Source organism: Hemiscyllium ocellatum, chromosome 15 (genome assembly GCF_020745735.1).
Source record: "Hemiscyllium ocellatum isolate sHemOce1 chromosome 15, sHemOce1.pat.X.cur, whole genome shotgun sequence".
NCBI lineage: Eukaryota > Metazoa > Chordata > Chondrichthyes > Orectolobiformes > Hemiscylliidae > Hemiscyllium > Hemiscyllium ocellatum.
Genome location: NC_083415.1, coordinates 56,166,235 through 56,193,590, shown reverse-complemented (window position 1 = coordinate 56,193,590; position 27,356 = coordinate 56,166,235). Strand labels below are relative to the sequence as shown.

The following is a 27,356-nucleotide window of genomic DNA, read 5'->3' as shown; positions in this document are numbered from 1 at the left end:
AGCATTGTGAACTACAAGGAGGATGTGAAAGGTCATAAACTAGAAAGGGTGCAGAAAAGATCTACAAGGATGTTGCCAGGTTGGAAGGTTTGAGGTATAGGGAGAGGCCTTTTAAATCTTTCCCCTCTCACCTTAAACCTATTCCCTCTAGTTTTGGATTCCCCAAACTGGGAAAAAGACCTTGTCTATTCACCCTAACCATGTCCCTCATGACCTCCCCACTTTCTTGAAAAGATTCACAATCTGATCGCTTTCTGGAGTATGAGTCCTGAAGACTGAAGTATTTTCCCCTGGAGCATCAGAGGCTGAGGGGTGAACTTATATAGAGGCTTATAAAATCCTGAGGGACATGGATAGGGTAAATAGCCAAGGCTTTTTTTTCCCCCAGGGTAGGGGGGGTCCAGAACTAGAGGGCATAGGTTTAGGGTGACGGGGAAAGATTTAAAAGGGATCTAAGGGGCAACTTTTTCATGCAGAGGGTGGTACATGTATGGAATGAGCTGCCAGAGGAGGCTGGTACAATTGCAACATTTAAAAGGCATCTGGATGGGTGTGTGAATAGGAAGGGTTTAGAGGGATATGGGCCAAATGCTGGCAGAGAACTGGATTAATTTCGGATATCTGGTCGGCATGGACAAGTTGGACCGAAGGGTCTGTTTCAATGTTGTATATCTCTATAGCGAATTGATAGAATGACAAGTGACAGATGAAATTTAATGCAGAGAAATGTGAAGTGATTCATTTTGGTAGGAAGAGCAGAAATAGGATAGAATATAAGAGTACAATTCTAAAGTGAGTGTAATAAGCAGAGGGACCTGAATGTATATGAGTACAAAGCTCTGAAGGTAGCATGATTAGTTGAGGAAATATTTAATTAAGACTACAGCAACCAGTGTTTCAATAACAGGGGCATGGAGTGCCCTTGTGAACTGAATACCCCTCCTTCATGAAATTTATTGAAAGGCAATCAGTGTCAGGGGGACTCATATTCCAGAAAGCGATCAGATTGTGAATCTTTTCAAGAAAGTGGGGAGATCATGAGAGACATGGTTAGGGTGAATAGACAAGGTCTTTTTCCCAGATTGGGGAATCCAAAACTAGAGGGAATAGGTTTAAGGTGAGAGGGGAAAGATTTAAAAGGGACCTAAGGACAACGTTTTCACACAGAGGGTGGTGCATGTATGGAATGAGCTGCCAGAGGAATTGGTGGAGACAGGTACAATTATAATATTTCAAAGGCATCTGGATGGGTATATGACTAGGAAGAGTTTAGAGGGATATGGGCCAAATGCTGGCAAACAGGACTAGATTTATTTAAGGTATCTGGGCCGTGTAGACGAGTTGGACCGAAGGGTCTGGTTCCCTGATGTACAGCTCTATGACTCTATGAGTGGTGGATGTGCGGACAATTACAATATTTAAAAGACATTTGGCTGAATACATGAATAGGAAAGGTTTGAAGGGATATAAGCCAGGAGCAGGCAGGTGGGACTAGCTTTGTTTGGGATTATGGTCGGGATGGACTGGTTGGACTGAAGGGTCTGTTTCCATGCTGTATGACTCTAACTCTATAATATGTTGTTGATCAATACCAAATAACTAGTGTAGGAGCTCAGCACGAGCAAATTCTTGCCTCGTTCTCTATATTACAGTAGATGTTCCAATCTTTTGTAAAGGAATCTTTCCATTTTCTTTCCTGCTGTGTTCCCTCCTGTATTGCAACATGGAGGTTTGTTCAAACAGATGGTGGGTGGGAGAATGGAAGGCATTAGTGTTTTACCCTATCTCTGCCCTGGCCTCCTGATTTTTGGGGTGGCACGGTGACTCAGTAGTTAGTGCTGCTGCCTCGGGTGACTGTCAGTGTGGAGTTTGTACATTTTCCCCGTGTCTCTGTGGGTTTCCTCCAGGTGCTCTGGTTTCCTCCCAATCCAAAGATGCGCAGGTTAGGTGAATTATCCATGCTAAACTGCCCACAGTGTTCAGGGATGGATAGGTTAGGCTCATTAGCTTGGGGTAAATGTAGAATAATAGGGAGGGAACTGGGTCTGGGTGGGTAATTCTTCGGAGGGTCAGTATGGACTTGTTGGGCCAAATGGCCTATTTCCACACTGCAGGGATTCTATAATTCCATGGTTTAATGTGGCCAATTACAGAATTTACCTTTATGGCAGCAAATGGGGCGTGAACAGAGGGGACAACAAATGGCTCAATTTGCCTATCCAACAAAAAAAATGCAGGAATATGATGTCTGCCATGTTGCAAAATCAGTCCCAAGTGCTTCACAGGAATGTAATCAGATAAATATCAGCACTGGGAAAAATGATTTGTGCTTATGGGGCATTCTTTATGACAATCAGGTGTCTCAAAGTACTTATAGCCAACGGAGTACTTTCTGAAATGTAATCTTTGTTGTAATGTAGAAAAAGTAGCAGTTAATTTGCACTCAGTAATTTCCCATAAAGGCAAGATGATAATTAGCAGATTTTTGTTTGTGATATTGATTGAGGGAACAATGGGGTCAGACTCCCCTTCTCTGCTTCAAAATAATACAGTGGGATCTTTTACGTGCACCAAGAGGTAAATGGGACCTTGGTTTAATGTCTCAAATGAGAAACAGTGTCTCCGACAATGCAGTACCGGTGTCAGCTTGCACTTATGTGGTCTGCAGTGGGACTTGAACCCAACACTTTATGATTCAGAGACCACAAATTGAGCTACAGCTGACACAAGTCACATCAGGACAGGTGTGAGAAGTAAGTTTTGAGGACAGGCTTAAAGGAGGAGAAGTGGTGGAAATCCATAAAGAGACTTTTTTTAAAAAACTGGGTGTTTCTCTTGTTATTGCTGAGAATTTCCCCACCTCTGCATCAGTCTATCAAATCCTTGCTGCTGACCCAAAAGCCAATGATTCTTGCAATTAATTCTGGCCATTCTTATCCTGGAAATAATTTATTTAAACATTCAGATTTTGTAACCCTGTAAGTTTCCCAGGGTAGCATGCTGGCGCAGTAGTTAGCACTGGTGCCTTGTAGTGCCAGGAAACTGAGTTCAATTCCACCCTTGGGTGACATTCTGTGTGGAGTTTGAACGTTCTCGCCGTGTCTGTGTGGGTTTCTTCCAGATGTACTGGTTTCCTCCCACAATCACAAAGATGTGCAGGTTAGGTGGACTGGCCATGCTAAATTTCCCTGTATGTCTGATCGCTGATGAAATGGCTTACCAGTAGAGAATGTTAATGCAAGTCCTTCCTCTAGATCGAAGGTGATAAGGAATGCACAAAATTGAAAGGAAGATTAAAAATAGCAAATTATAAGCAGAGTGTTGATGTATGCAAGTTTTGTTTTGGTATAACATGGCAACGGAGTTGAGGTGGTGCACCAGCCTACTTTAAAATATCAGCTACTGCCCAGAGCTTGGAGTTGAAAATGTGTTGCTGGTTAAAGCACAGCAGGTCAGGCAGCATCCAAGGAACAGGAAATTCGATGTTTCAGGCCAGAGCCCTTCATCAGGAATCGACCCGAAACGTCGAATTTCCTGTTCCTTGGATGCTGCCTGACCTGCTGTGCTTTAACCAGCAACACATTTTCAGCTCTGATCTCCAGCATCTGCAGACCTCATTTTTGACTCAGAGCTTGGAGTTCCCTAACTACAGCCAACCTGCTTATATAATGGATCCCCCTCACACAAACACCTTTTAATGCTGAACACGCACATAAAGGTGTGGAGAACAGGTGGCAGTCAGGAAGCTGTGCCTGCACATGAATAATTCATTCACTGAACTCACCGCAAATTTGGTCAGGATGTAAGCACCAGCCCCGACTCCAATTCCAATCACGTTCTGTATACTGAAAAAACAAAATCAGAAAACAGATCATTATATACACCTGAGGCAAATGAAGAGTAAGGTCATGCTGTTGTTTAAGGGGCTTGGGGGCTGCGGCAGGCAAATGAAGGGGTGGGGAGGGGAAGCCAGAGAACACTGTCAGCCTGTTTCTGCAGTCAACTCACTTCAAATGGGTTAAAACTGTGGGAAGCATCTCGGCCAGCTCATCCATGGTTGGGTACTGGTACCTGCAAAATCAACAAGATAGAAAACACTACGTCAGGAATGTTCCACTATTGTCCTTTCCGTGCAGTGATTTGCTGCAGCCCAACATCCTGCTAACTCCGGCACCAGCTTTCCAAGATCCGCAGGTTTGTGTGACAATCCCAAAGGCAGCGACATGTCAACTTCTGAACTGTGCTTCCTTCAGGATTTCAACATCGAGTTCAATAATTTCAGGGCCTGAATGCCTTCTCTCATGTCCTTACCCCAACTCCCACACTCCGGGCCCTGTCAGCTCATGGGCTACTTTCATTACAGCCAACCTAATGGTCCCCATTTGTAGCTTTTCTTTTCCCAGGCTCAACGTGATCTTGTCTGCCTAACTGCTGTTCCCTCTCTCTGGGGTCCATCTGTCCCCACCTATCATTCACTCCTTCCAAACCCACAATCACTTCCCACAGCAAATGGACAGTAATGGTTCAAGAGGACAGCTCATCACCACCTTCTCAAGGGCAACTTTAAAGGGGAGGCGATAGCCTAGTGGCATTGTAGCTGGACCGTTAATCCAGAGACTCAGGGAATGTTCTGGGGACCTGAGTTCAAATCCCGCTATTGCAGAGTGTTATCCATATGCTGTGGGTTAACCTACAAAGCCCTGAGCGACAGAATTCCAGCATTTTGACGGAGGAACAGTGATGTATTTCCAAGTCAGGATGGTGAGTGGCTCGGAAGGGAACTTACAGATAGTGGTGTTCCCATGTATCTGCTGCCCTTGTCCTTTTAGATGGAAGTGATTGTGGGTTTGCAAAACATAAATGATAGATGGAGGTAGATGGACCCCCGAGAGAGGGAACAGCAGTTGGACAGACAAGATCATGATGAGCCTGGGAAAAGCTGCAAATGAGGACCATTAGGTTGGCTGCAATGAAAGCAGCCCTTGTGCTGACAGGGCCAGGTGGAATTTGAATTCAACAAAAATCTGGAAGTAAGAATCTAATGATGACCATGAATCCATTGTCAATTGTTGGAAAAACCCATCTGGTTCACCAATGAAGGAAACTGCCATCCTTACCTGGTCTGCCTACATGTGACTCCAGACCCACAGCAATGTGGTTGACTCTTAACTGCCCTCTGGGTAATTTCAGATGGGCAAGAAATGCTAGCCCAGCCAGCAGAGCCCTCATCGCATGAATGATTGAGAAAAATACCTAGAGACGGGCAGGAAGTACTGGCCAATCAATATCTTACAAGTGATCAAAGAAAACGTAGAACGTATAGCATTCAATAGGGCCAGGTTGATGCTCCTTTACAAGCAGGGAGATGTTTCTCTTGGGCAGAAGGATGAGGCAGATGATGGAGCTAAAGAGGAAATTTAGAGAGGAAACATATTTTCCAACTACCAGCTACAAGAGCTTTGGCAATGGCTTAACAGGAGGCTGTCAGAGCCGAGAGGCAAAAAACTCTCAAAAGGAAGGGGTATTTGCTGGCTAAGAGTATTACACGTTGAAAACTAAGCTGAAGTTCAGGTACAGACCAGTCATTGAATTGCAGAATAGGAGCACAATCACCCAAGAAATTGGTCCAGAATACTCCTCCAGGGTTAACTTTGCTACGTAACAAAGCAAGTGCTAACATACAAAAACCTCGCACCCTGTTGGGAATGGGGGAGCTGCTTCTTGGTGTCCAGGGGCATCCACATGGCACACGGCAAAGTGGTGCGTGATTTCCTGCATGTCTTCATAGTTAAACAACGTGTTGAAGCAAGATTTGTCTGTGGGAAAATCAGAAAAGATTTAGTAGAGGTGGGGGACACAGTGGGAGAAACAAGGGAATGAAAACTTTCTCCAAGAAGAATTTTTTTTTCTCTCTCATGGACTTTATAGAAAGGAGTCTTTTGTCCAACTGGTTGATGACAGTGTTTATGTTCCACACAAGCCTCCACCCAGCATGATTTCATTTAAACCCACTGACATAACTTTCCACTCCTTCCTCCTTCACGAGTTAATCTTCAACCTAGTCAGTACATCCTGCGTCTGTCTGTGAGGATGTTGTATCACCCTGTCAGTACAGTTTTGGATCATTTTTTTCCCTGACCTCATTGAGTTTTCAAGCCACCCTCACATTGATCTACAAACACAGAGTGATACAGTCATACAGCACGGGATCCATGCCCATCAAATTTTCCAGATTAAACTCACCCCACTTGTCTGCTTTGGTCCACATCTCTCTAAACCTTTCCTGTTCATGTATCTAGCCAAATGTCTTTTAAATATTGTAACTATACCTGCATCTATCACTTCCTGTGGCAGCTCATTCCACATACAAACAATTCTCTGTGTGAAACAGGTACCCCTCAGGTACTTTTTATAAGTTTCTCCTCTCAGATGTGCACTCAAGTTTTGAACTCCCCTGCCCTGGGAAAAAGACCGTGGCTGTTCATCCTATCAATGCCCCTCATGATTTTATAAACCTCTATAAAGGTCATCCTCAACCTCCTACACTCCAGTGAAATAAAGTCCATGTCTCTCCTTCTACCTCAAACCTGCCTGTCCTGGATTATTCCACAATCTATTCCACAACAGCTCACCACAAGATTATATTGACTAGTATCAGAGCCTTACAATTCCTCAGCCCTGACCAATTTCATTCCCCTCTGGCATTTTCTGCCACAGGATAGGTGAGTGATCAGCTAGCAGAGCTGTGCACTTGTCTCTCTCTAAACTGGTCTGCAGCCGTATTTCCCACAATGTTCCCACTCTACTGCCCACTTCGGCTGGTAGTTTGGCTGAGTGGTCTAAGGTGCTGGATTAAGGCTCCAGTCTTGAAGGAGGCGCGGGTTCGAATCCTGCTGCTGCCATTTGTGCGGGTTGCCTGTTCTGCTGCAGTGTGTTCAAGTTGAGTGTTGAATGCTGCTGCTGCGTTAAATTCCAACACAACTAGCTGATTTAATTAGGGAGGCAAGGTGACTCAGTGGTTAGCACTGTTGCCTCACAGTACCAGGATCCCAGGTTCAATTCCAGCCTCGGGGAACTGTCTGTGTGGAGTTTGCACATTCTCCCCATGTCTCCGTAAAATTGCCCATAGTGTTAGGTGCATTAGTCAGAGGGAAATGGGTCTGAGTGGGTTACTCTTTGGAGGGTTGGTGTGGACTTGTTGGGCCGAAGGGCCTGTTTTCCCCACTGTCGGGAAACTAATCTAATCTATGGCGTGAATGATGGGGAGCCTTGATTTGAAATCCAAGCTGTAATGAAAGCCTGACAGACTTGGTGGTGTTGCTCTTGGGAAACTTGAATGAACTCTCAGTGAGGTTTTTCCTCCCACAGTCCAAAGATGTGCAGGTCGGGTGAAATGGCCATGCTAAATTGCCCATAGTGTTAGGTGCATTAGTTAGTGGGTTACTCTTCAGAGGGTCAGTGTGGACTGGTTGGGCCGAAGGGCCAGTTTCCAACCTGTAGGGAATCTAATCTAATCTAGTCTCTATCTGACAGAACCAATTACTGCCACAATCCGTTGCTCCGATCCCTCCGAAACCCACTGCATAAGGGTCACCACAGATTCTGAGTATTGCCCCCGAATACTGCAACTAAAAAATGTCACTTTTCCTTTAAACACTGTATTGGGAGGTATGAAGCAACGCTGTTAAATGGCTCAAAATGCCAGCAATATCAACATCTATCCCCCAGCAAAAAAGACATATAGAATCATTCCTTCACAGAAGGTGGGTCATTTGGCCCAGTTAGTCCTGTAAAACAAGGCAGTCAGTAACATCCTCCAACTTTGTGTAAATTTTAAAGTGCCTTACACAATCTCAGAAGGCCCTTTACTTCCAAAAAGTTCCTTTTTAAGGGCAGACATTGTTGTCATGTAGGAAACATACAGAGAGGAAGGTATTTTAGGTGCAACAACTGTAATGTTTCAGTGAAGGGCTATAATGCTTTTGTCACAGAGTCCGACAGCATGGAATCAGACTCTTTGGCCCAACCAGTCCATGCCGAACATAATCCCAAACTAAACTAGTCCCACCTACCTACTCTTGCCCATATCCCACCAAACATTTTTTATTCATGGTACGTACTTAAGTGTCTTTTAAACAGTGTAAATGTACGCACATCCACCACTTCTTTCTCTCTGTAAGTTCATTCTCACACACGAACCACCCTCTCTATAAAAAAGATTGCCCCCACATCTTTTTTAAATCTTTCTCCTCTCAACTTAAAAATATGCCCTAAGTCTTGAAATTCCCCACCATAAGGAAAAGACATCTGCCATTCACCTTATGTATGCCTCTCATGATTTTATAAACCTCTGTAAGCTCACTCCTCAACCCTCAGACGCTCCAGGAAGAAAAGTCCCAGGCTACTCAGCCTCTTCTTAGAACTCAATCCCTCCACTCCCCCACTAACATCCTGGTAAATCTCTGCTGAACCTTCTCTAGTTTAAATAATATCCTAGACATAGACATAGAACTGGACATAGTTGATAATGGTTGAAGAATAAGTATTGTGAGAATTCCCTTTTGAACTAATGTAATTATATTCAGCCTAAACAGAGGAAGACATCCCAGACCTTGCTTTCACATTTTAATACTACAGCGCTCCATTGGTATAGCAGTAGGAGCATCTGGCTTGGCTTCTGTGCTCAAGTGTCTGCGGTGGGATTTGAACTCACAACCTTAAGGATCAGGCAACAGTGTTACCAACAGAGCCACAGCTAACACCTTCCCTAGGGTGAATATCTGGCTTCCTCTTGTCTTGTTAAAGGGGTGAAGAGAATGCTCAGCTATGACATTCTGGGCAAAAGGAACTAATCAGCACAGAGTTTCAGCTCATGGTCTGCTCTTCAAATTACTGAACAATCTGCAAATGGTCTGCTCATCCTGTTGCCCCTTATTGAGAAGAGGAAAAATTAAAAAGGCAAAGACTTACGGTTGAGGCCTATGTCGTGATAAGTCAAGATGACAGGTCTGTTCCCCTTTGGAGTACCTCGCATGGTCACATGCAGTACACCGTGCGCAGTTTCAACATCGTGTTCCTGAAGGTAGAAGAGATCACAACATTCCACTTAGTCTTTGTTCACTTTCCTGACATTCTGAATCTGATCTGCAATCTCTTTTAAACGGCAGCAACAAACAATAAAAAGGAGGAGGTCATCTGGTACACCAGGGCCTGTGCCAACACTTTGACTGATTAGATTACTTACAGTGTGGAAACCGGCCCTTCGGCCCAACAAATCCACACCGACCTGCCGAAGCGAAACCCACCCATACCCCTACCCTTACTTGTGCCCCTTGCCTAACACTATGGGTAATTTAGCATGGCCAATTCACCTGACCTGCACATTTTTGGACTGTGGGAGGAAACCGGAGCAAACCCACGCAGACACAGGGAGAACGTGCAAACTCCACACAGTCGCCTGAGGCAGGAATTGAACCCGGGTCTCTGGCGCTGTGAGGCAGCAGTGCTAACCACTGTGCCACCGTGAGCCACCTAATCAGTCCCACTCCCTTTCTCTCTCTCCATTAGCCTGCACAGCCTTCCTTTCCAACTATATGTCCAATTTTCTTTTGCGAGGCCTCATAAAATCTGCTTCAACCCCAGTCTTTATGACGGTGCAATCCCAAACACAACATCTTGGCACTTTTAAAAAAAAAGGTTTTTTTTTACATTTTTTACAATGTACCCTAAAACTGCGACATCTGATCACTGACCCTCCTGCCAGTTTCTGTTGATCTGTTGTTAATTTTCCCTGTTCCAAAGAAATATAACCTCAGTATTTCCAGTCCTTCATGCAACTGAAGATCCACATTGCTGGTATCATTCCAATAAACAGTCATAGCTTCATACTGCACAGAAACAGACCCTTCGGCCCAACTCATCCATGCTGACCAAATTTCCCAAACTAAACTTAGTCCCACTTGCTTGCGTTTGGCCAGACTTCTCTCTAAACATTTCCTATTCATGTGCCTGTCCAAATGTCTTTGAAATGTTGTAACTGTACCTGAATCTACCACTTCCTCTGCCAGTTCACTTCACACACAAACCACCCTGTTGCTCCTCAGGTCCCTTTTAAATCTTTCTCCTCTTACCCTTAAAAATATGCGCCCGAGTTTAAAACTCCCCTATGTGAGGGAAAAGACATTTGCTATTTACCTTATCTATGTCCCTCATTATTTTAAAGAACTTTTCTAATTAGGACTGTAAACAAATTTCAAGAAGGCAGGTTGAGAATTTGAGTTCATTTTAAAACAATAACATAGAATCTTCTTTGCAGCCTCTCCAAGGACTTGGAGTATGATGACCTGTTGATGCACTATAATAGAATGCTAGAAGGTGCACAGAAGTCACTAAGAGCAACCAGATCAGCCCTTTCAAGTGGGGAATGTGGAAGGTGGTGACAGAGCAGATTAACACCAGATTTGTGGCAAGTCTTCAGGCTTCTGTAGATCTGCTCATTGTTTTGCTACAAAGAAGACTTAAAGCCAAAGCTTTATATTTACACTTGCTTGAAGTGACTAAGATTCACGTGCAGGCTTTGCAAACAAAAGGAATATGTTCAAGCCTTCCACCTCTTCTGAATTACCCAGGAACTTCGGGAAGCGATAGTTCCCAGTTGCTTTCTCCATGGCAATGTCTCGACCACATTCAATTTGCCAACCAATCAGCACCTTGTAGTTTGAATTGTTGTGATTGTGCGAAATTAGGAAGGTGTGTCTTCGCCCTGACAAGCAATAAAAGCTTCAGCTCTTTACAGCAACATTCAAATTCCGAATGACAAAGTGAATGTTTGTTCAACGCACTTTGGAACTACTTTAAATTCTTGTTTTCTTAACTAATTATTGTAGCATCTTTAATGTAGTAAAATGCTACAGGAGTGTACTGAAACAAAACCTGACTTTGAGCCAAAAGTAAGGATGCTCGGATGGATGATTAAAGTTTTGATCTTAACAAGAAAGGCTGGCATGTATAGATTTTTAACCAACATGTTTGGAGTTGTTACGACACGTCTCTGGAGCAGGTGTAACTTGAACCCAGGCCTTTTGGTAAGGATACTACCATTACCCCACAAAGGCTGCCATGACGTGAATTTATTTAGTTGCTTTTATAACCTCAGGATGTCCCAAGAGTATTTAAGACCAATTTTGAAGTTTAGTCACTATTTCAATGTAGGAATCATGTCAGCTAATGTGATGGTGTCGAGATCATCTGCTTCAGTGATGTTAGATGAAAAACATTCACGAACACCATCTCTGAAGCCCTGCCTTTACACTGCAAAGCGGTCAGATGGGGTTCTTGTTTAATAACGCATCCCTGAGGTACAGCATTCCCATTGCTGCAATAGGAATATCAGCAAATTAATATATTACTTAGGAGAAGGCCATTTGGCCCCTTAAGCCTGCTCAGTCATTCAATAAGATCATGGCCGAATCTAATTACTCCACATTCCCTCCCACAGCAGTAAATGTTCACCATCTTGCTCATCAAGAATCCATCTCTGTCTTCAAAATATCCCAAGACTCTGCTTCTACCATCTTTTAAGGATTGGATTTTAATTAACTTATTATTGACCCATGTACCTAGGCACAGTGAAAAGTTTTGTTCTGCATTCAGTACAGGCAGATCATACCATACAAAGTGCACATAGGACAGAATGAGGTAGACAATGTTACACCTGCAGAGAAGGTGCACAAAGAGCGAGATCAACGTTAACATTTAAAATTTGAGAGCTCCATTCAGAAATCTAAGAACAGCAGGGAAGTAGCTGTTCTTGAATCTGTTCATATATGTCTACAAACTGTTATACCTTCAGCACAATGGAAGAGGGCGGAAGAGAGCTGAAAGGACTCAGCCTAGATTTTGTTCTCATGTCCGCACAGTGGGATTTGAACCCGCAGTCTTTTGACTGATACAAGTGCTACCAACAATCTAAAAGGGGTCTTGTTCTCTACAGGTGTAACACACTTGACTCCCGCAACTCTAACTTCCTCAAGAACGCAAAATCAGAGCATGTTCCAAGTGTGCCACACACGATGCAATGCATCCTTGCACTAGAGCCCCCGAACTGGCTCTTATCATTTACCAACTCTGCTCCCAAACACAACAGGCAGCCTCCCATTGCGAAGGCAGAAGTGGGTACTGCAGATGCTGAAGATTAGAGTCAAGATTAGGGTGGTGCTGGAAAAGCACAGCAGGTCAGGCAGCATCTGAGGAACTGGAAAATCAATGTTTCAGGCAAAAGCCCTTCATCAGGAATTAGGGCCTTCATTCCTGATGAAAGGCTTTTGCCTGAAACGTCGATTTTCCTGCTCCTCGGATGCTGCCTGACCCGCTGTGCTTTTCCAGCACTACCCTAATCTTGACTCCCGTTTGTGAAGGGCTGGCCCCAGCAGGAGGCTGTTCCAATCACTGAGCTGGGTTAATAGTATTTTTCACTTGTGCCTTGCTTCCAGGCAAAGACTGTGTCTAACCATCAGAAGAACCAACAGATATGAAGGGTTTGGGTAATGGGGAGAGGCTGAGACTTTTCTCACTGGAATGGAGGAGGTTGAGGGGTGATCTTATGGAGGTTTATAAAATCATGAGGGACATAGATAAGCTAAATGGCAGGTATCTTTTCCCTAGGGTGAGGATTTCAAGCATTGGCACTGGCATGTTTTTAAGGTGAGAGTAGAAAGATTTAAAGAAGACACAGGAACATTTTGTTTTTACCCAGAGAGTGATTTGTGTGTGGAATAAACTTCCAGAGGAAATGGTGAATGCAAGTACAGTTCCAATGTTTAAGAGACATTTGGATAAGTCAATGAATAAGAGATGTTTAGAGGGATATGGGGGAAGCGCAGGCAGGTGGGACTGGTTTAGTTTGGAATTATGGTCAGCACAGACTGGTTGGACTGAAGGGTCTGTTTCTGTCTTGTATGGCTCTAAAACAGCACACACGCAAGAAAATGGATCTTCTTTCATCCCTGAAAGGACCAAGTGAAAGCATCGGCAAGGTGGTGTTTTTGTGCATGGACTTAGAACTGCAGGCACTAGGTAGCTATTAGTAATTGCATGGTGAGTATGAAGTATATTGACAACAGCCAAAAGTTACTGTGCAGGCACCAGGCTGTGCCTCTGGAAATAAAGGGACTCAATCCCTTTTTGAGTTATCCACTCAGGTCTGCATATGGCATAACAAGCACTCTTTGAACAACAGGGCATTTTACTTGAATGTGGGATGGGCAGTGGGGATATATCCCCTGTTTTTCCCTGAACTACAGCCTTGGGATCTTTTACATTGGATCTCAGTTTGACATCTCATCCAAAAGACAGCAGCTCCAACTCTCTCTGCTTTGCACTGGAATCTTAGGCATTATTTTAATGATCCAACCCTGAATGGGGGCCTTTTCCTTTCCTTCGTACTATGACAGGAATTGGATAACCCTAGCCAAGTCGTCAGTTACTGCCCTTCCCTAATTGCCCTAAACTTGCCAGTCTATTTCAGAGGATAGATAAGAATCAGTCATATCTAGAGTTACACATAGGTCAGACCAGGTAAAGGATGACAGATTTCCTTCCCTAAAAGACATCAATGAACTACATAGATTGTTACAACATTTCGACAAAGGTTTCAGTCACCATTACTAAGACTAGTTCCAGATATTTTAATTGAATTTAAATTCCAGCAAATGTCCTGGTTGGGATTTGAATCTATATCCCTGGAGAATTAGATAAAAACAACCACTACAGATGCTGGAATACAGATTTTGGAGTAGAGTGGTGCTGGAAAAGCACAGCAGTTCAGGCAGCATCCAAGGAGCAGGAAAATCGATGTTTCGGGCAAAAGCCCTTCATCAGGAATACAGGCAGAGTGCCTGAGATATCTCTCCACCCTTCAGTCCCTGGAGAGTTAGCCTGGACCATGAAGCCAATGCCTCCTCCAAATTAATGACTCAGAAAGGAAGCTCTCCAAATTGAGGCACAGCTCAGTCACAAATCTCTCACTCCTTTTGGATTCAAATTAAAACCAAACAGTTTGACCAAACCTTTAGTCACCTTGTCTGGCTCACTGTCATAACACTTTATCACATTAAAGGCTCGATACAAATGCAGGATGTTGTTGTTCAGGAACACAACCCCCATGGGTCACCGCTTCCTGGCAACATGGCTATAACTCAGCTCTCGGCAGAGTGACGGCAGAGGCTTTGTCCCACTTGCTGAACTGCTACATGCTGGATGCTTCAGAAAACTGACGCATTACGTTTTAAACCAAATCCTAGCCCCAAGCTTTTAACACAAACATCATTTAAAGATAAATCCTCAAGAACTGGAGTGGTCAGGAGCTGATGATTTAACTGGAAATGAAAGTAGTTCGACAACGCTGGAAGGCATCTGCAATCCCAATAATTAGCCTGTCACATGAACATGTTCAAAGGGCTTTAGAAAGATGTGTATTTATTTAACGCCTTCCCTGACCCCTGATGTCCCAAAGTGCTTTTCGGCCAACAAAGTATTTTGAAATATATTCTCTGTTGCAATGTAGGGAATACGGCAATCCATTTTGTGCACAGCAGGATTCAGAGAAGGAAACTGCTATCCTTCCCTGGTCTGACCTGCATGTGACTCCAGACCTACAACAAGGTGGTTGACTCTTAACTGCCCCCTGGGCAATTCGGGATGGGCAATAAATGCTGGCCCAGCCTGCGACACCCTCATCCCATGAATGAATTGAAAAAAAGATGCTATAAACAGCAATGTGATAACAACCAAGAAATCTGTTGTGACTGAAGGTTCAATACTGGGCAAGGCTTCTGACCTGCTTCAAATTAGCGCAGGGGAATCCACTTGACTTCTCATTTAATTTCTCGTTGAATTTCTGGTATTTCCAGCAGTGCAGCACTCTGGCAGCACCTCATTCCAACTTCAGCCTTGATTTTTGTGCTGAGATCCTGGAGAGTGATTTGAACCCGTGACATTAGACATTGGTCTTAGCCATTGAGATCTTGGCTGATCATCATCCAGTCCCTGCCCTCCTTCAACCCCACAGCGTCAGTCATGGTCCAAACACCGTCTTGTTGCTGTCACATGACGTCAGTGCTCAGAATGTGAATGAAGGATAGAAACAACCTTTGTCATCTCAGTCAATCCTTCGATTACTTTAGAAAGGCCAAGAAAACAGAAAACATTGCCCGATCATTTTTATACGTGACTGTAGTTTCCTGTTAATCATTTGGTTCAGAAATAACTAACTATGGAAAAGGAGGACTTGTAAAATAGATCTAAAGCTTAATATTTCGGTATGATCTGGACTGCTGGACAAAATGACACATGTAAAGAGAGAGAGGGAAAAACAGAGACACACACACACACACACACACACACACACACACTCTTCCACAGTCCATTTAAGTAGCAAACAAGATAAACAATCAGCTAATCAGATCAAAACATCAAGATACGAGCAGGAGGAGGCAATTCAGTTCCCCCGAGCCCACTCCACTATTCAATAAAATCATGACTAATCTGATTGTGGCTTTAACTCTAAATTCCTGGCCATCCCATTAGCCCCATAACGCTCATCAATAAGGAATCTGTCTGACTCAGGCATGTACACATTCAATATCTGGGGAAGAAAACCCCAAAAACTAACAACCTTCTGAAAGAGGAAATGTCTCTTTATCTGTCTTAAGAGGGCAACCCCTTCTTTTCACACAAAAAAAAGAAAGAACCGTGGATGCTGTAAATCAGAAATAAAAACAGAAGTTGCTGGAAAAGTTCAGCAGGTCTGACAGCATCCGCCAAGAGAAATCAGAGTTAATGTTTTGAGTCCAGTGACCCTTCTTCAGAACTGATGGTAGCTAGGAAAATATCAGTTTATGTGCAGAAGATAGGGTAGGGGGAGGGATAAGGAGTAAGCGATAGGTGGGGATAGAGCCCAAAGAGGGAGAAGAACAGTTGGACAGACAAAGGAGTGGATAACGATCTGCTAGGAGGGTGAATAGCTGTTAATGGAGACTGTTAGTGGCTAACAATAGGTAGTGAATAATGGCAGACTATGTGATAGCAAGGCCTTGTGTGTGTCAAGTAGGGGCTAGGACACTAAAATTATGTTGTGGTTCTGTTCGCCGAGCTGGAAGTTTTTGTTGCAAACGTTTCGTCCCCTGGCTAGGCGACATCGTCAGTGCTCTGGAGCCTCCTGCGAAGTGCTTCTTTGATGTTTCTTCCGGTATTTATAGTGGTCTGTCCTTGCCGCTTCCGGGTGTCAGTTTCAGCTGTCCGCTGTAGTGGTTGGTATATTGGGTCCAGGTCGATGTGTTTGTTGATGGAGTTTGTGGATGAATGCCATGCCTCTAGGAATTGGATCGACCTGGACCCAATATACCAACCACTACAGCGGACAGCTGAAACTGACACCCGGAAGCGGCAAGGACAGACCACTATAAATACCGGAAGAAACATCAAAGAAGCACTTCGCAGGAGGCTCCAGAGCACTGATGATGTCGCCTAGCCAGGGGACGAAACGTTTGCAACAAAAACTTCCAGCTCGGCGAACAGAACCACAACAACGAGCACCCGAGCTACAAATCTTCGCACAAACCTTGAACTAAAATTATTCAACGAGGTAAAACACTAAAATTATTCAAGTCAATATTGAGTCCAGAGGGCTGCGGTTCCCCAAGAGGAAAATAAGGCGTTGTTCTTCCTGTCTGCGCTGTGCTTCACTGGAGCATTGCTGCAAGCCTGAGACAGAGATGTTGCTGAGGTAACAGGGTGGGATGTTAAGATTTAGTTTTTTTTAAGATTACTTACAGTGTGGAAACAGGTCCTTCGGCCCAACAAGTCCACAGCGACCCGCCGAAGCGCAACTCACCCAGACCCATTCCCCTAACACTACGGGCAATTTAGAATGGCCAATTCATCTAACCTGCACATTTTTGGACTGTGGGAGGAAACCCACGCAGACACGGGGAGAATGTGCAGGCAACTGGAAGCTCAAATTCTTTTTCTGGGAACAGAATGTAAATGTTCTGTGAAGCAGTCACCCTAGCTATGCTTTGTTATTCCTGATGAAGGGCTTATGCCCAAAACATCAATTCTCCTGCTCTTCAGATGCTGTCTGACCTGCTCGGTTTTTCCAGCACCACACTTTTCAACACTGTAGAGAAAGCCACATTGTGAGAATCAAATGCAGTAGACTAGATTGTGTGGACTGCAGGTAAAGTGCTGCTTCAGCTGAAGTCCTCTGTGGAGTTATAGAAGTGGAGTGGGCGGCATGGTGGCACAGTGGTTAGCACTGCTGCCTCACAGCGCCTGAGACCCGGGTTCAATTCCAGACTCAGGCGACTGACTGTGTGGAGTTTGCATGTTCTCCCCGTGTCTGCGTGGGTTTCCTCCGGGTGCTCTGGCTTCCTCCCACAGCACCAAAGATGGATTGGCCATGCTAAATTGCCCGTAGTGTTAGGTAAGGGGTAAATGTAGGGGTATGGGTGGGTTGTGCTTCGGCGGGTCAGTGTGGACTTGTTGGGCCGAAGGGCCTGTTTCCACACTGTAAGTAATCTAATCTAAAAAAAAAGCCCAACAGTGTGGAAGCAGGCCATTCATCCCATCGAATCCAAATTACCCTTCTAAAGGGCATCCCACTCAGACCCAGCTCCCTACCTTATCTCTGTAACCCTGTATTTCAGCTAGCCTGCACACCCCTGGATACTATGGGGTAATTTACCATGGCCAATCCAGTTAATCTGTACATTTTTGGACAGTAGGAGGTAAGCAGAGCACCTGGAGAAAACTGACACAGATGCAGGGAGAATATGCACACTCCACATAGAGAGTCACCTGAGACTGGAATCGAACCTGGGCCCCTGGCAGTGCGATGCAGCAGTGCTAACCACCGAGCTACCATGTTATTTCAGTTGTGAAGTGCTTTCAGTTGTGCTGTAAATGCAAGTCTCTCTCTTCATTCAAAATAGTGAAGGGCCATCTTTTTGCCTGATCTGAAAGATGGCAGCACCTTGCCAACACTGACAGTCCAAAAAAAAACTTCCAGCTCGGCGAGCAGAACCACAACAACGGATACCCGAGCTACAAATCTTCAATCAGATTTTAAACTGACAGTCCAGTTAAAACAAAACAAAGCAAATCCGCAATAACTGGTGCATTCACCATGGCAATGCTTCTACCAACCAGAAGCCAGTTGTCAAATGATCAGCACTCTCCTCTCATACAATATAAATGCTGTTTTCCCTTGCACTGATATTCTTGCAAATTATCCCAATGAGTGCAAGATGAAAAGCTTCAACAAAATGTGTTGTTTTTTAAAAGAAAACAGATAGTGAAGCAATTCAAACACAATAAAAATGTACTTATAGTTGAAACAGCTTTTTTATCACAATCCCAATACGTCCATTATTTCGTGGTGAATTACTAAAGGACATATTTTAAAGCCTCTACTTGGTCCCATTTACAGTGCAGCTGAACACTTGATGAAAATGATGTGAGGAATTAAGAGGTTATTATAGCTCTGTAAACTACATTTCTTTCCTACTCTCTCCCTCTGACAACAGCAGAGGCACTGGGCTCTGCAATGCTGCAGCATTTCTGAGATTGGAGAAATTCACAGTTTAATGCCAGATCTACTTAAGAAATGGGAGACTCATAAATTCAACTGTAAAGAGTGTATGCTCGGTGAATTTTAATGAACAATAGCAAAGTGCAACATACATTGCTGCTTTATATTATAGGTTAATAGATTCACACACCAGCTCCTGTATCTTACATTATCCTAGCATCCATTGTGTCCAAAGCTACCTCAATTAAATCATATAGTTCTACACTGATGCCAAACAAAAGTATTTGCCATCTCCCTTTAAAATAAAACACTTTTCACAGCTTTGCATCAGGACTGCAGATCACTGCCAACTGATCCCTGACAACCACAGAGCAACTACGTATGACCAAATAATAAATCTAGGGGGCTTTATCAGATTTCTACTTCTCAGCTTTGGTTAAGTTTAGTAGATAGTTTAAACAAGGATCAATTACCTAAGGGGCAACGTTTTCACGCAGAGGTTGGTACATGTATGGAATGAGCTGCCAGAGGAAGTGGTGGTACAACTGCAACATTTAAAATGCATTTGGATGGGTATATGAATAGGAAGGGTTTGGAGGGATATGGGCCGGGTGCTGGCAGTTGAGACTAGATTAGGCTGGGACGTCTGGTTAGCATGGACAAAGAGTCTGTTTCCATGCTGTACATCTCTATGACTCTATAATTTAAGACAATACATTGCAGCAGTGTTTTAATTTCATAAGGTGTTCAAAATTTACTATTAATAGATTTCAGCGATAGTATGGAAGACTTGTGCTCTAGAATATGCTACACCCCTGGTCAGGTTGTTCCTGGATAGCTATAACACTGGCATTTACCCAACAATGTGGAGAATTGCCCATGTATGTCTGTACACAAAAAGCAGGACATATCCAACACAGCTGATTATGATCCTACTCTCAATCATCAGCAAAGAGATAGAAGGGTGACCAAGAAACACTGGCAAAGGAATAACCAAAAGGATGGCAGAGGTTTGGAACTCTTTTCTACAAGTGGGAGTGGATGCTGGGTCAGTTGTTAATTTTAAATCTGAGATAGGTAATATTTTGTGAAGTAAACTTATTGAGGAATATGGACTAAAAGTAGGTAAATGGAATTAGGCCACAGATCAGCCATGATCTCATTGAAAGGTGGAACAGGCTCAAGGGGCCGAATGGTCTACTCCTGTTCCTATGTTTCTCTAACCTGCTCACTGACCACCTTACAGCCTCGGTCCAAACTAGGATCAAAAGACTAAATGCCAGCGATGAGGTGAGAGTGACTGCCCTTCACATCCTGAAGAAGGGTTACACCCAAAACGTTGACTTCTCCATCTCCTGTTGCGGCCTGGGTTCCAGCCTCACTGCTTGTCTACTTGACATCAAGGCAGCATTTGACCAAGTTTGGCATCAGGTAGCTTTAGTAAAATTACAGTCCATGGAAATCAGAGGAAAAATTCTCCGCTGGTTGGAGTCATACTTGGAACAAGGGATGTTGGAAGTGGCTGTTTCTGGTTAATCATCTCAAGCTGCAGGACATATCTGCAGGAGTTATGCCTGAGGCCCAACCATTTTCAGCTCTTTCAGCAGTGAATTTCTCTCCATTATAAAGTCAGAAATGCAGATGTTCACTGATGATTGCACAAGGTTCACCACCGTTCATGACTCCTCAGGTACTGAATGCTACAGAATCTGGATAACATACAAGCCTGGGCTGAGAGTGGCACACAAATGGCAAGCAATGACCCTCACCAACAACAGAGAGTCTAACCATCACCCCTTAGTGTTCAACGGCATTACCACTGCTGAATTTCTACAATGAATATCTTGTGGTTACCACTGACCAGAAATTGAAGGGTCCTGGCATATTAATACTGCAGCCATCATGTCAGGAAAGAGGCTACCAATCCTGCAGTGACTAACACAACACAGAACATAGAACAGTACAGCACAGTACAGGACCTCCGGCTCTCAATCTTGTGCCGACATTTTATCCTACTCTAAGAACAAACTAACCTACACATCCTACATTTTACTATCATCCATGTGCCGATCCAAGAGTCGCTTAAATGTCCCAGATGTATCTGGCTCAACTACCACCACTGGCAGTGCATTCCATGCACTCACCACTCTCTGTGTAAAGAACCTCCTTGTAGATGGTACACACTGCTGCTACTGACCATTGGTGGCGGAGAGAGTTATTGTTTGTGGATGTGGCGCTAATCAAGTGGGCTGCTTTGTCCTGGATGGTGTCAAGCCTCTTGAGTGCTGTAAGATGTGCACCCATCCAGGCAAGTGGGGGGTATTCCATCACACTCCTGACATATCCCTTGTCAATGGTGGACAGGCACTGGGGAGTTAGGAGGTGAGTTACTCACCACAACATTCCCAGCATCTGGCCTGCTCCTGCAGCACAGTACAGATAGGTATTCCCAAGTCCAAAAATCAAAAGGACCAAAAATTGAAAGTCGTTACAAACTGAATAGACCAGGATGGGCCTATACATCCACTGGTTCAGGCCCTTTGGGGAAAAAAAACTTTGCCTGGCTCAAACAGACCCAAATGGCCCAAATGAACACCAACAGACCAATAGGGTAAGTGTATTCCGAAACCAAAAATATCCTTTTTCCGAGAAAGAATTAGTCCCAGGGTTTTCAGATGAATGATCCCTGACCTGTATTTATAATGGCTGGTCTAGGCGGGATCTGACTGGTTGGGCCAAAGGGCCTGTTTCCACACTGTAGGGAATCTAATCTAATCTAAAATCTGTTGGGGGTGGGGGATCCTGTAGCTCAGTGCAGTGTTCCTACCTCCAAACCAGGAGGCCCAGGTTCAAGACCCCCAGCACCTGGGGTGTGTACTCCGAATAGATTGATTAGGAAATTATCCATGGCTGATCCAATTCAGTTCTTCTGAATGTTACAGAATTCAGCGATAGTGTTCAATCTCAAGGAGACCATCAATCCTCTCTTGTTAGAGATGGTCTTTGCCTGACACTTGTACAGTTTAAAAATTACTCCTTACTTATAAGCTCAAGCCTGAAAATGCTGTTCAAGTCTTGCTGTACGTGGATAAGGACGAATCAGGGTAATTCTAAGAACTGTGCCTGTAAGTCAGTGCAACTCCACACTGAGTGTGACGGCGTGGTAAGTTTAGTGTTTTCTCTTTCCTTCTGTTTTGCAGTTTCCATGCTGTGGGGGGAGGTGGGAGCCAGGGAAGAAATCTGACCGAACCAAACCCTCAACCTGCTGCTGACACTCATTACACTCAGTGCACAATCTGAAAAATTGTACAAATTTGTGAAGTCATTTTTATTCTCCCAAACAAGAAAAAAAACAACTCTTCTCTCATCAGCCAGTGCAAGCTGTCTGATGGTGACTGCACTTCATGGAACTATAACACCAGCTGTTCATTGTGGTGTTAAAAACACTCATTCCAGGATTACTCGACAATCTGCCGAATATTATGGTGGCACCACCTGGGTGTTCTGTCACAATGCATTAAACCTCCAGCCTTGAGATTAGTGACTGAACGTGGCCCGCCTGGATGTACATAGCTAACCCAGGCAGCTCTCTCTTCCCATTTACAGAATTGATCCTGCATCCCTCATGTTACAAAATAAGCCATTAAACATGCAATGAAGTATTCTTTTAAAATGAATGATTAAGTTATTGTCACATGTGTTTTACAGCGAAATATGGCAAAATGCAATGAAAAACTTTCATTTGTCGCCATAATCCGGTGTAATTTCCATGGTTTAAGAATAAGGTAAAATAAAATGAAATAGCTTAAAGGGAGGTCCATCTACGTACAGGTTCTGAAGCATCATCTCCTCGCCAGACCCAACTAACATTGAAGTTGATGATTCTCAGGTGCTACCTTTTGCAGCTGGGCCTACCCCTGCTGACATCACCTCACAGCTCACTCTCCACCCCTACGCCGGGCTCACCTCCCCCCCCCCCCATCACAACCCTGTTTAAATTTGCTGCCCTTTATCCTAAGACTATGACCTCTTGTTCCAGAATACCCCACAAGAGGAAGCATCCGTTCCACGTCTATTTTATCCACACCTTTTATCATCTTGAATACCTCAATTTGATCTCTCTTCATTCTTCTAAATTCCAGACAGTACAGGCCTAAACTGTTCAAACTCTCCTCCAAAGACCAGCCCCTTATCTCTGGGATCAACCCCATGAACCTCCTCTGAACTGCCTCCAATGCCACTACATCTTTCCTCAAATAAGGGGACCAAAACTCTCGCATTTTGCTGGAGACTTTCAGAGGACATGGAGTTGTCTCACCTGACAGTCAAAATCCTGGAAGTTCCTCGCGGAGTTCTGTGGAAGAATGGAAAAAGGCAATAGTTAGAAATTTCGTGAATGACCAACTCATTAACAGCTTAGATGTTCATCCCTGAGACCAATGGGGCCTTCAGATGTTCAGGCCCAACAAAATGGCCACCAATAATGATAGCTCACCAGTAAGACACAGTTAAATTGCAGGCAGGGAAAAAGTCATTTTTATCAGCAACTATTTTAATTCAGTAACAAAAACAGAATTGCTGAGCTCAGCAGGTCTGGCAGTACCTGTGGAGAGAAATCAGAATTAATGTTTCAGGTGGAGTGACCCTTCCTCAGAACTATGTTAATTCAATGTTGAGTGAGAAAGAAGACAGTAAACCTCAAGTGAAATGGACTTAGACATTAAGCAGTAAAGGTTGTGATATAATTCTAAACTTTCTCTACATTGTTTGTGTTTTTCTTCTTCTTTATTATCAATTTTCTCAATTGCTCCTTTTCTATGTTGGATTGGGAACTAATTGCTCTCTGGTACCAGGTTACATGATAATATTTTCTAATTCTTCACATGGGTATCAATAGGACAGCTACCGCTTATTACCCATCTCCAGCTGTCCTTGACTAATACAACTGAGGGGCAAAGGTTTCTGTGGTGCACTGGTAGTGTTCCTACCTCTGAGTCACGATACCCAGGTTCAAGTCCCATCTAGTTCTGAAATGTATAAGAAAATCTCTTTGTGTGTTGATTGACATAGTGGCTTATTAGACCAATTAAGCTAAAGGTACCACAGGTACAAACCAAACAAATTCACATACTGAACACCCAAGGTTAGAGTTCACTGAACCATGAAAGAAATAGAGATTGAGCAATAATACACATTTTAAAGCTTTTTTTCTTGCACTCAACATGACAATTCACAAGATAAACAATCTAAAAGGGAAACCAATAGCTTTACTGTATCAGAGGAGAGTACTTATTGGTTGGTAAATGGACCCTGATTGGTAGAGGCAGTGCCATGGAGAATGCACAAGCTGATGATAACTGGTAGTGAACTGCCAAGCATTGTTTAACTTTTAAATCAGGCAAGATGAATCTGATCGGTCCTTAGAAATGAACCAGCAAGTGACTGTCACCTATTTTGTTGAGTTGGAGCAGATGCAGTGCATATGCATGACTAGTCTATTTGCAATGAACAGTGGGCATGATGTATTTGTATACGTAGGCCAGTTTTTTTTTAGATTAGACTTACAGTGTGGAAACAGGCCCTTCGGCCCAACAAGTCCACACCGACCCGCCGAAGCGCAACCCACCCATACCCCTACATTTACCCCTTACCTAACACTACGGGCAATTTAGCATGGCCAATTCACCTGACCCGCACATCTTTGGACTGTGGGAGGAAACCGGAGCACCCGGAGGAAACCCACGCTGACACGGGGAGAACGTGCAAACTCCATACAGTCAGTCACCTGAGTCGGGAATTGAACCCGGGTCTCTGGCGCTGTGAGGCAGCAGTGCTAACCACTGTGCCACCGTGCCGCCCACAATCAGTTATTTAAGTTTCAAGCTTGCATGGTGAATACAGTGCATCAGAGCCATCCTGAGGGCTAATGGCGAGCAGGATTAGATTATATCTCACTGTATATTATGTAAACTCATGAATGGTCCTACGGTCGGAGCTACTGACACTAAAGTCTTCCCAGCCTGCTTCAGATCACCCTGGGGAAGGTATCTCAGAGGTATGAGGAACAGTTGAAGTTAGCTGTTTCATTTTTCCACTGTATAACAGAAACAAGTGTAGTATTCGCTAATAACACAATGCTGCTGTCAAGCCAAAAAGGCACTCTGCCTGTCATGCAAATGAATAAGATGGTATGTGCCTTGCAGTCCCAGTGAGATGCTACATATGTAGGCTGTATCAAACAGTATATCTCTTTGACTAGATAGGGTTTTTTTTCCAAGTACAGAAATAGAGCTTTACTGGGAAAAAAAGACTATTTGACATAAAGATTAGGGGAAAACAGAAAAGTAAAGCTTATGAGAAACAGCAGTGACAGAATAGGAAGCTTACAATCACTATATTGATGTGGAATGGGATGAGAATGGCAGGTTTTCTTGTAAAAGAACATTAATTGGGTTTTTACAGCAATCAGGGAAGCTACATTGTCATTTTAATAGATACCTGGCTTTACAAAAATTATTTACTCAGCAAAATTAAAATTCTCAACTGCTGTGGGACTTAAACTGACATTCTCTGCATGATTTGTCTGGAGCTGAAAAATGTGTTGCTGGAAAAGCGCAGCAGGTCAGGCAGCATCAAAGGAGCAGGAGAATCGACGTTTCGGACATAAGCCCTTCTTCAGGAATGTCTGGATCAAGGGTTATGGGGAGAAGGCAGATGAATGAGGGGTGGGAAAAATATGATCGAATGGTGGAGCAGACTGGATGGGCCAAATGGCCCAATTCTGTTCCTGTGGTCTTATAATTGCAGGTACAGTAACATGACCGATATGCCACCACATTCCAATCAGAGAGGGGTTGTGGATGCTATCATCACCTCATTTCCACACTCTCTGGATTATAAATAAAGAGAAGATCCTGAGTCCCCTTACCCATCATAGCCATGAGTAAATCCATGAGTTCAGATAACCCAACCTGGACCAGGGTCAGAACCTGACTCTTCCATACAGTCAGAGTCATACAGAATGGAAACAGACCCTTCAGTCCAACTCGTCCATGTCGACCGTGTTTCCAAACTAAACTAGTTCTATCTGCCTGCATTTGGCCCACACCCATTGATGTACTTGTCCAAATGTCTTTTAATTGTTCGAACTGTACCTGCATCCACCACTTCCTCCGAAGTTTCATTCCACACATGAACCACCTCACTGGGAAGAAACAAAAACCAAAATTGCTGGAAAAGCTCAGCAGATCTGGCAGCATCTGTCAATTCCTTTCCCAACAATCTCAGTTCTTGTTTCTGATTTACAGCATCTGCAACCCTTTCATTTCTTTACTGTCTGAGAAGACATTGCTCCTTAGATCCCTTTTAAATCTTTCTCCCTTCCCTTAAAATTATGTCAAAAATCACACACCAGGTTATAGTCCTAGATGAAGGGGTTGCGCTCCAAAAGCGAGTGATTTCAAATAAACCCATTGGATTAAAATGTGGTGTTGTGTGATTTTTGACCTTGTCCAGCCCAGTCCAACACTGGCATCTCCACATCTTATAATGATGCCCTCTGGTTTTGAATTCCCTGACCCTGGGAAAGGTCCTTTGCTATTCACCTTACGATGCCCTTCATAATTTTATAAACCTCATAATGTCACCCCTCAACCTTCTACATTCCAGTAGAAAACGTCCCAGTCTATCCAGCCTCTCCTTAGAACTCAAACTCTCCAGTTCTAGTAACATTCTGGTAAATCTTTTCTGCATACTCTCCAATTTAATAATATTCTGCCTATAAAAGGGCGACCAGAACTGCACACAGTACTCAAAAGGGGTCTCACCAGCGTCCTGTACAACTGCAACATGACATCCCAACTCCAAAACTCAATGGTTGGAGCAATGAATGCAAGCGTTCCAAACACTTTCTTCATCGCTCTGTCTATCTGTGATGCTACCTTTAAGGAACTATGTTCCTGAACCTCAAGGTTTCTCTGTGCGACAACTCTCCCTAGGGCCCTGTTGTAAACTTTGTAAGTCTTGCCTCTGTTGACTCACCAAAATGCAACACCTCACGTTTATCTAAATTAAACTCGATCAGCATCCTTGGCCCATGGGCACAGTTGATCAAGATCCCATTGTACTCTTAGATAACCTTCTTCATTGTCCACTATGCTAACAATTTTGGTGTCATCCATAAACTTACTGACCAAGCTTCCTAAATTCTTATCCAAATAATTTATATAAATGACAAACAACAGTGGGACCCAGCACTGATCCCTGTGGAACAGCCTACATATGTAACATCTCACTGTGACTGCTGGTCATAGGCCTCCAGTCCAAAAGACAACTCTCCGTCAGCACCCTGTCTCCAACAGTCAAGCCAATGTTGCATCCAGTTAACAAGCCTACCCCAAATCCCATGTGACCTAACTTTACCAGTCTTACTAAAGTCCACATGGACAACATCCATCGCGCTGCTCGGATCTATCTTCTGGTCACATCCTCAAGAAACTCAATTTCTCGCAAGCCATGCTGATAATCCCTAATCAGTCCTTATGTCTCCAAATCCTGTCTCTCAGAATCCCTCCAACAACCTATCCACTGCCAATGTCAGGCTCACAGGTGTTTAGTTCCCAAGCCTTTCCCTTGCAGCCTTTCTTAAATAAAGGCACATCTACAGTCTTTCAGCACTTCACCCATGGCTGTAGATGATATGAGTATCTCTGCTTAGGGACCCCACAATTTCTTCCCTAGCTTCCTACAATGCTCTGGGACACACTTA

The 27,356-nt window shown here is 43.8% G+C and overlaps 1 protein-coding gene across 1 annotated transcript in view; it reads right to left on the bottom strand.

Moving 5' to 3' along the window:
- LOC132822991 (protein NDRG3-like) overlaps positions 1-27,356 on the bottom strand; it is a 144,144-nt gene that overhangs the window by 50,451 nt on the left and 66,337 nt on the right. The window contains exons 3-7 of the mRNA XM_060836500.1: positions 22,908-22,943; positions 8,971-9,076; positions 5,696-5,816; positions 4,009-4,071; positions 3,785-3,845 (exon numbers count right to left, since the gene is read on the bottom strand). Of these exons, the coding sequence (XP_060692483.1) occupies positions 3,785-3,845; positions 4,009-4,071; positions 5,696-5,816; positions 8,971-9,076; positions 22,908-22,943 (387 nt within the window). The remainder of the gene's footprint in view (positions 1-3,784; positions 3,846-4,008; positions 4,072-5,695; positions 5,817-8,970; positions 9,077-22,907; positions 22,944-27,356) is intronic.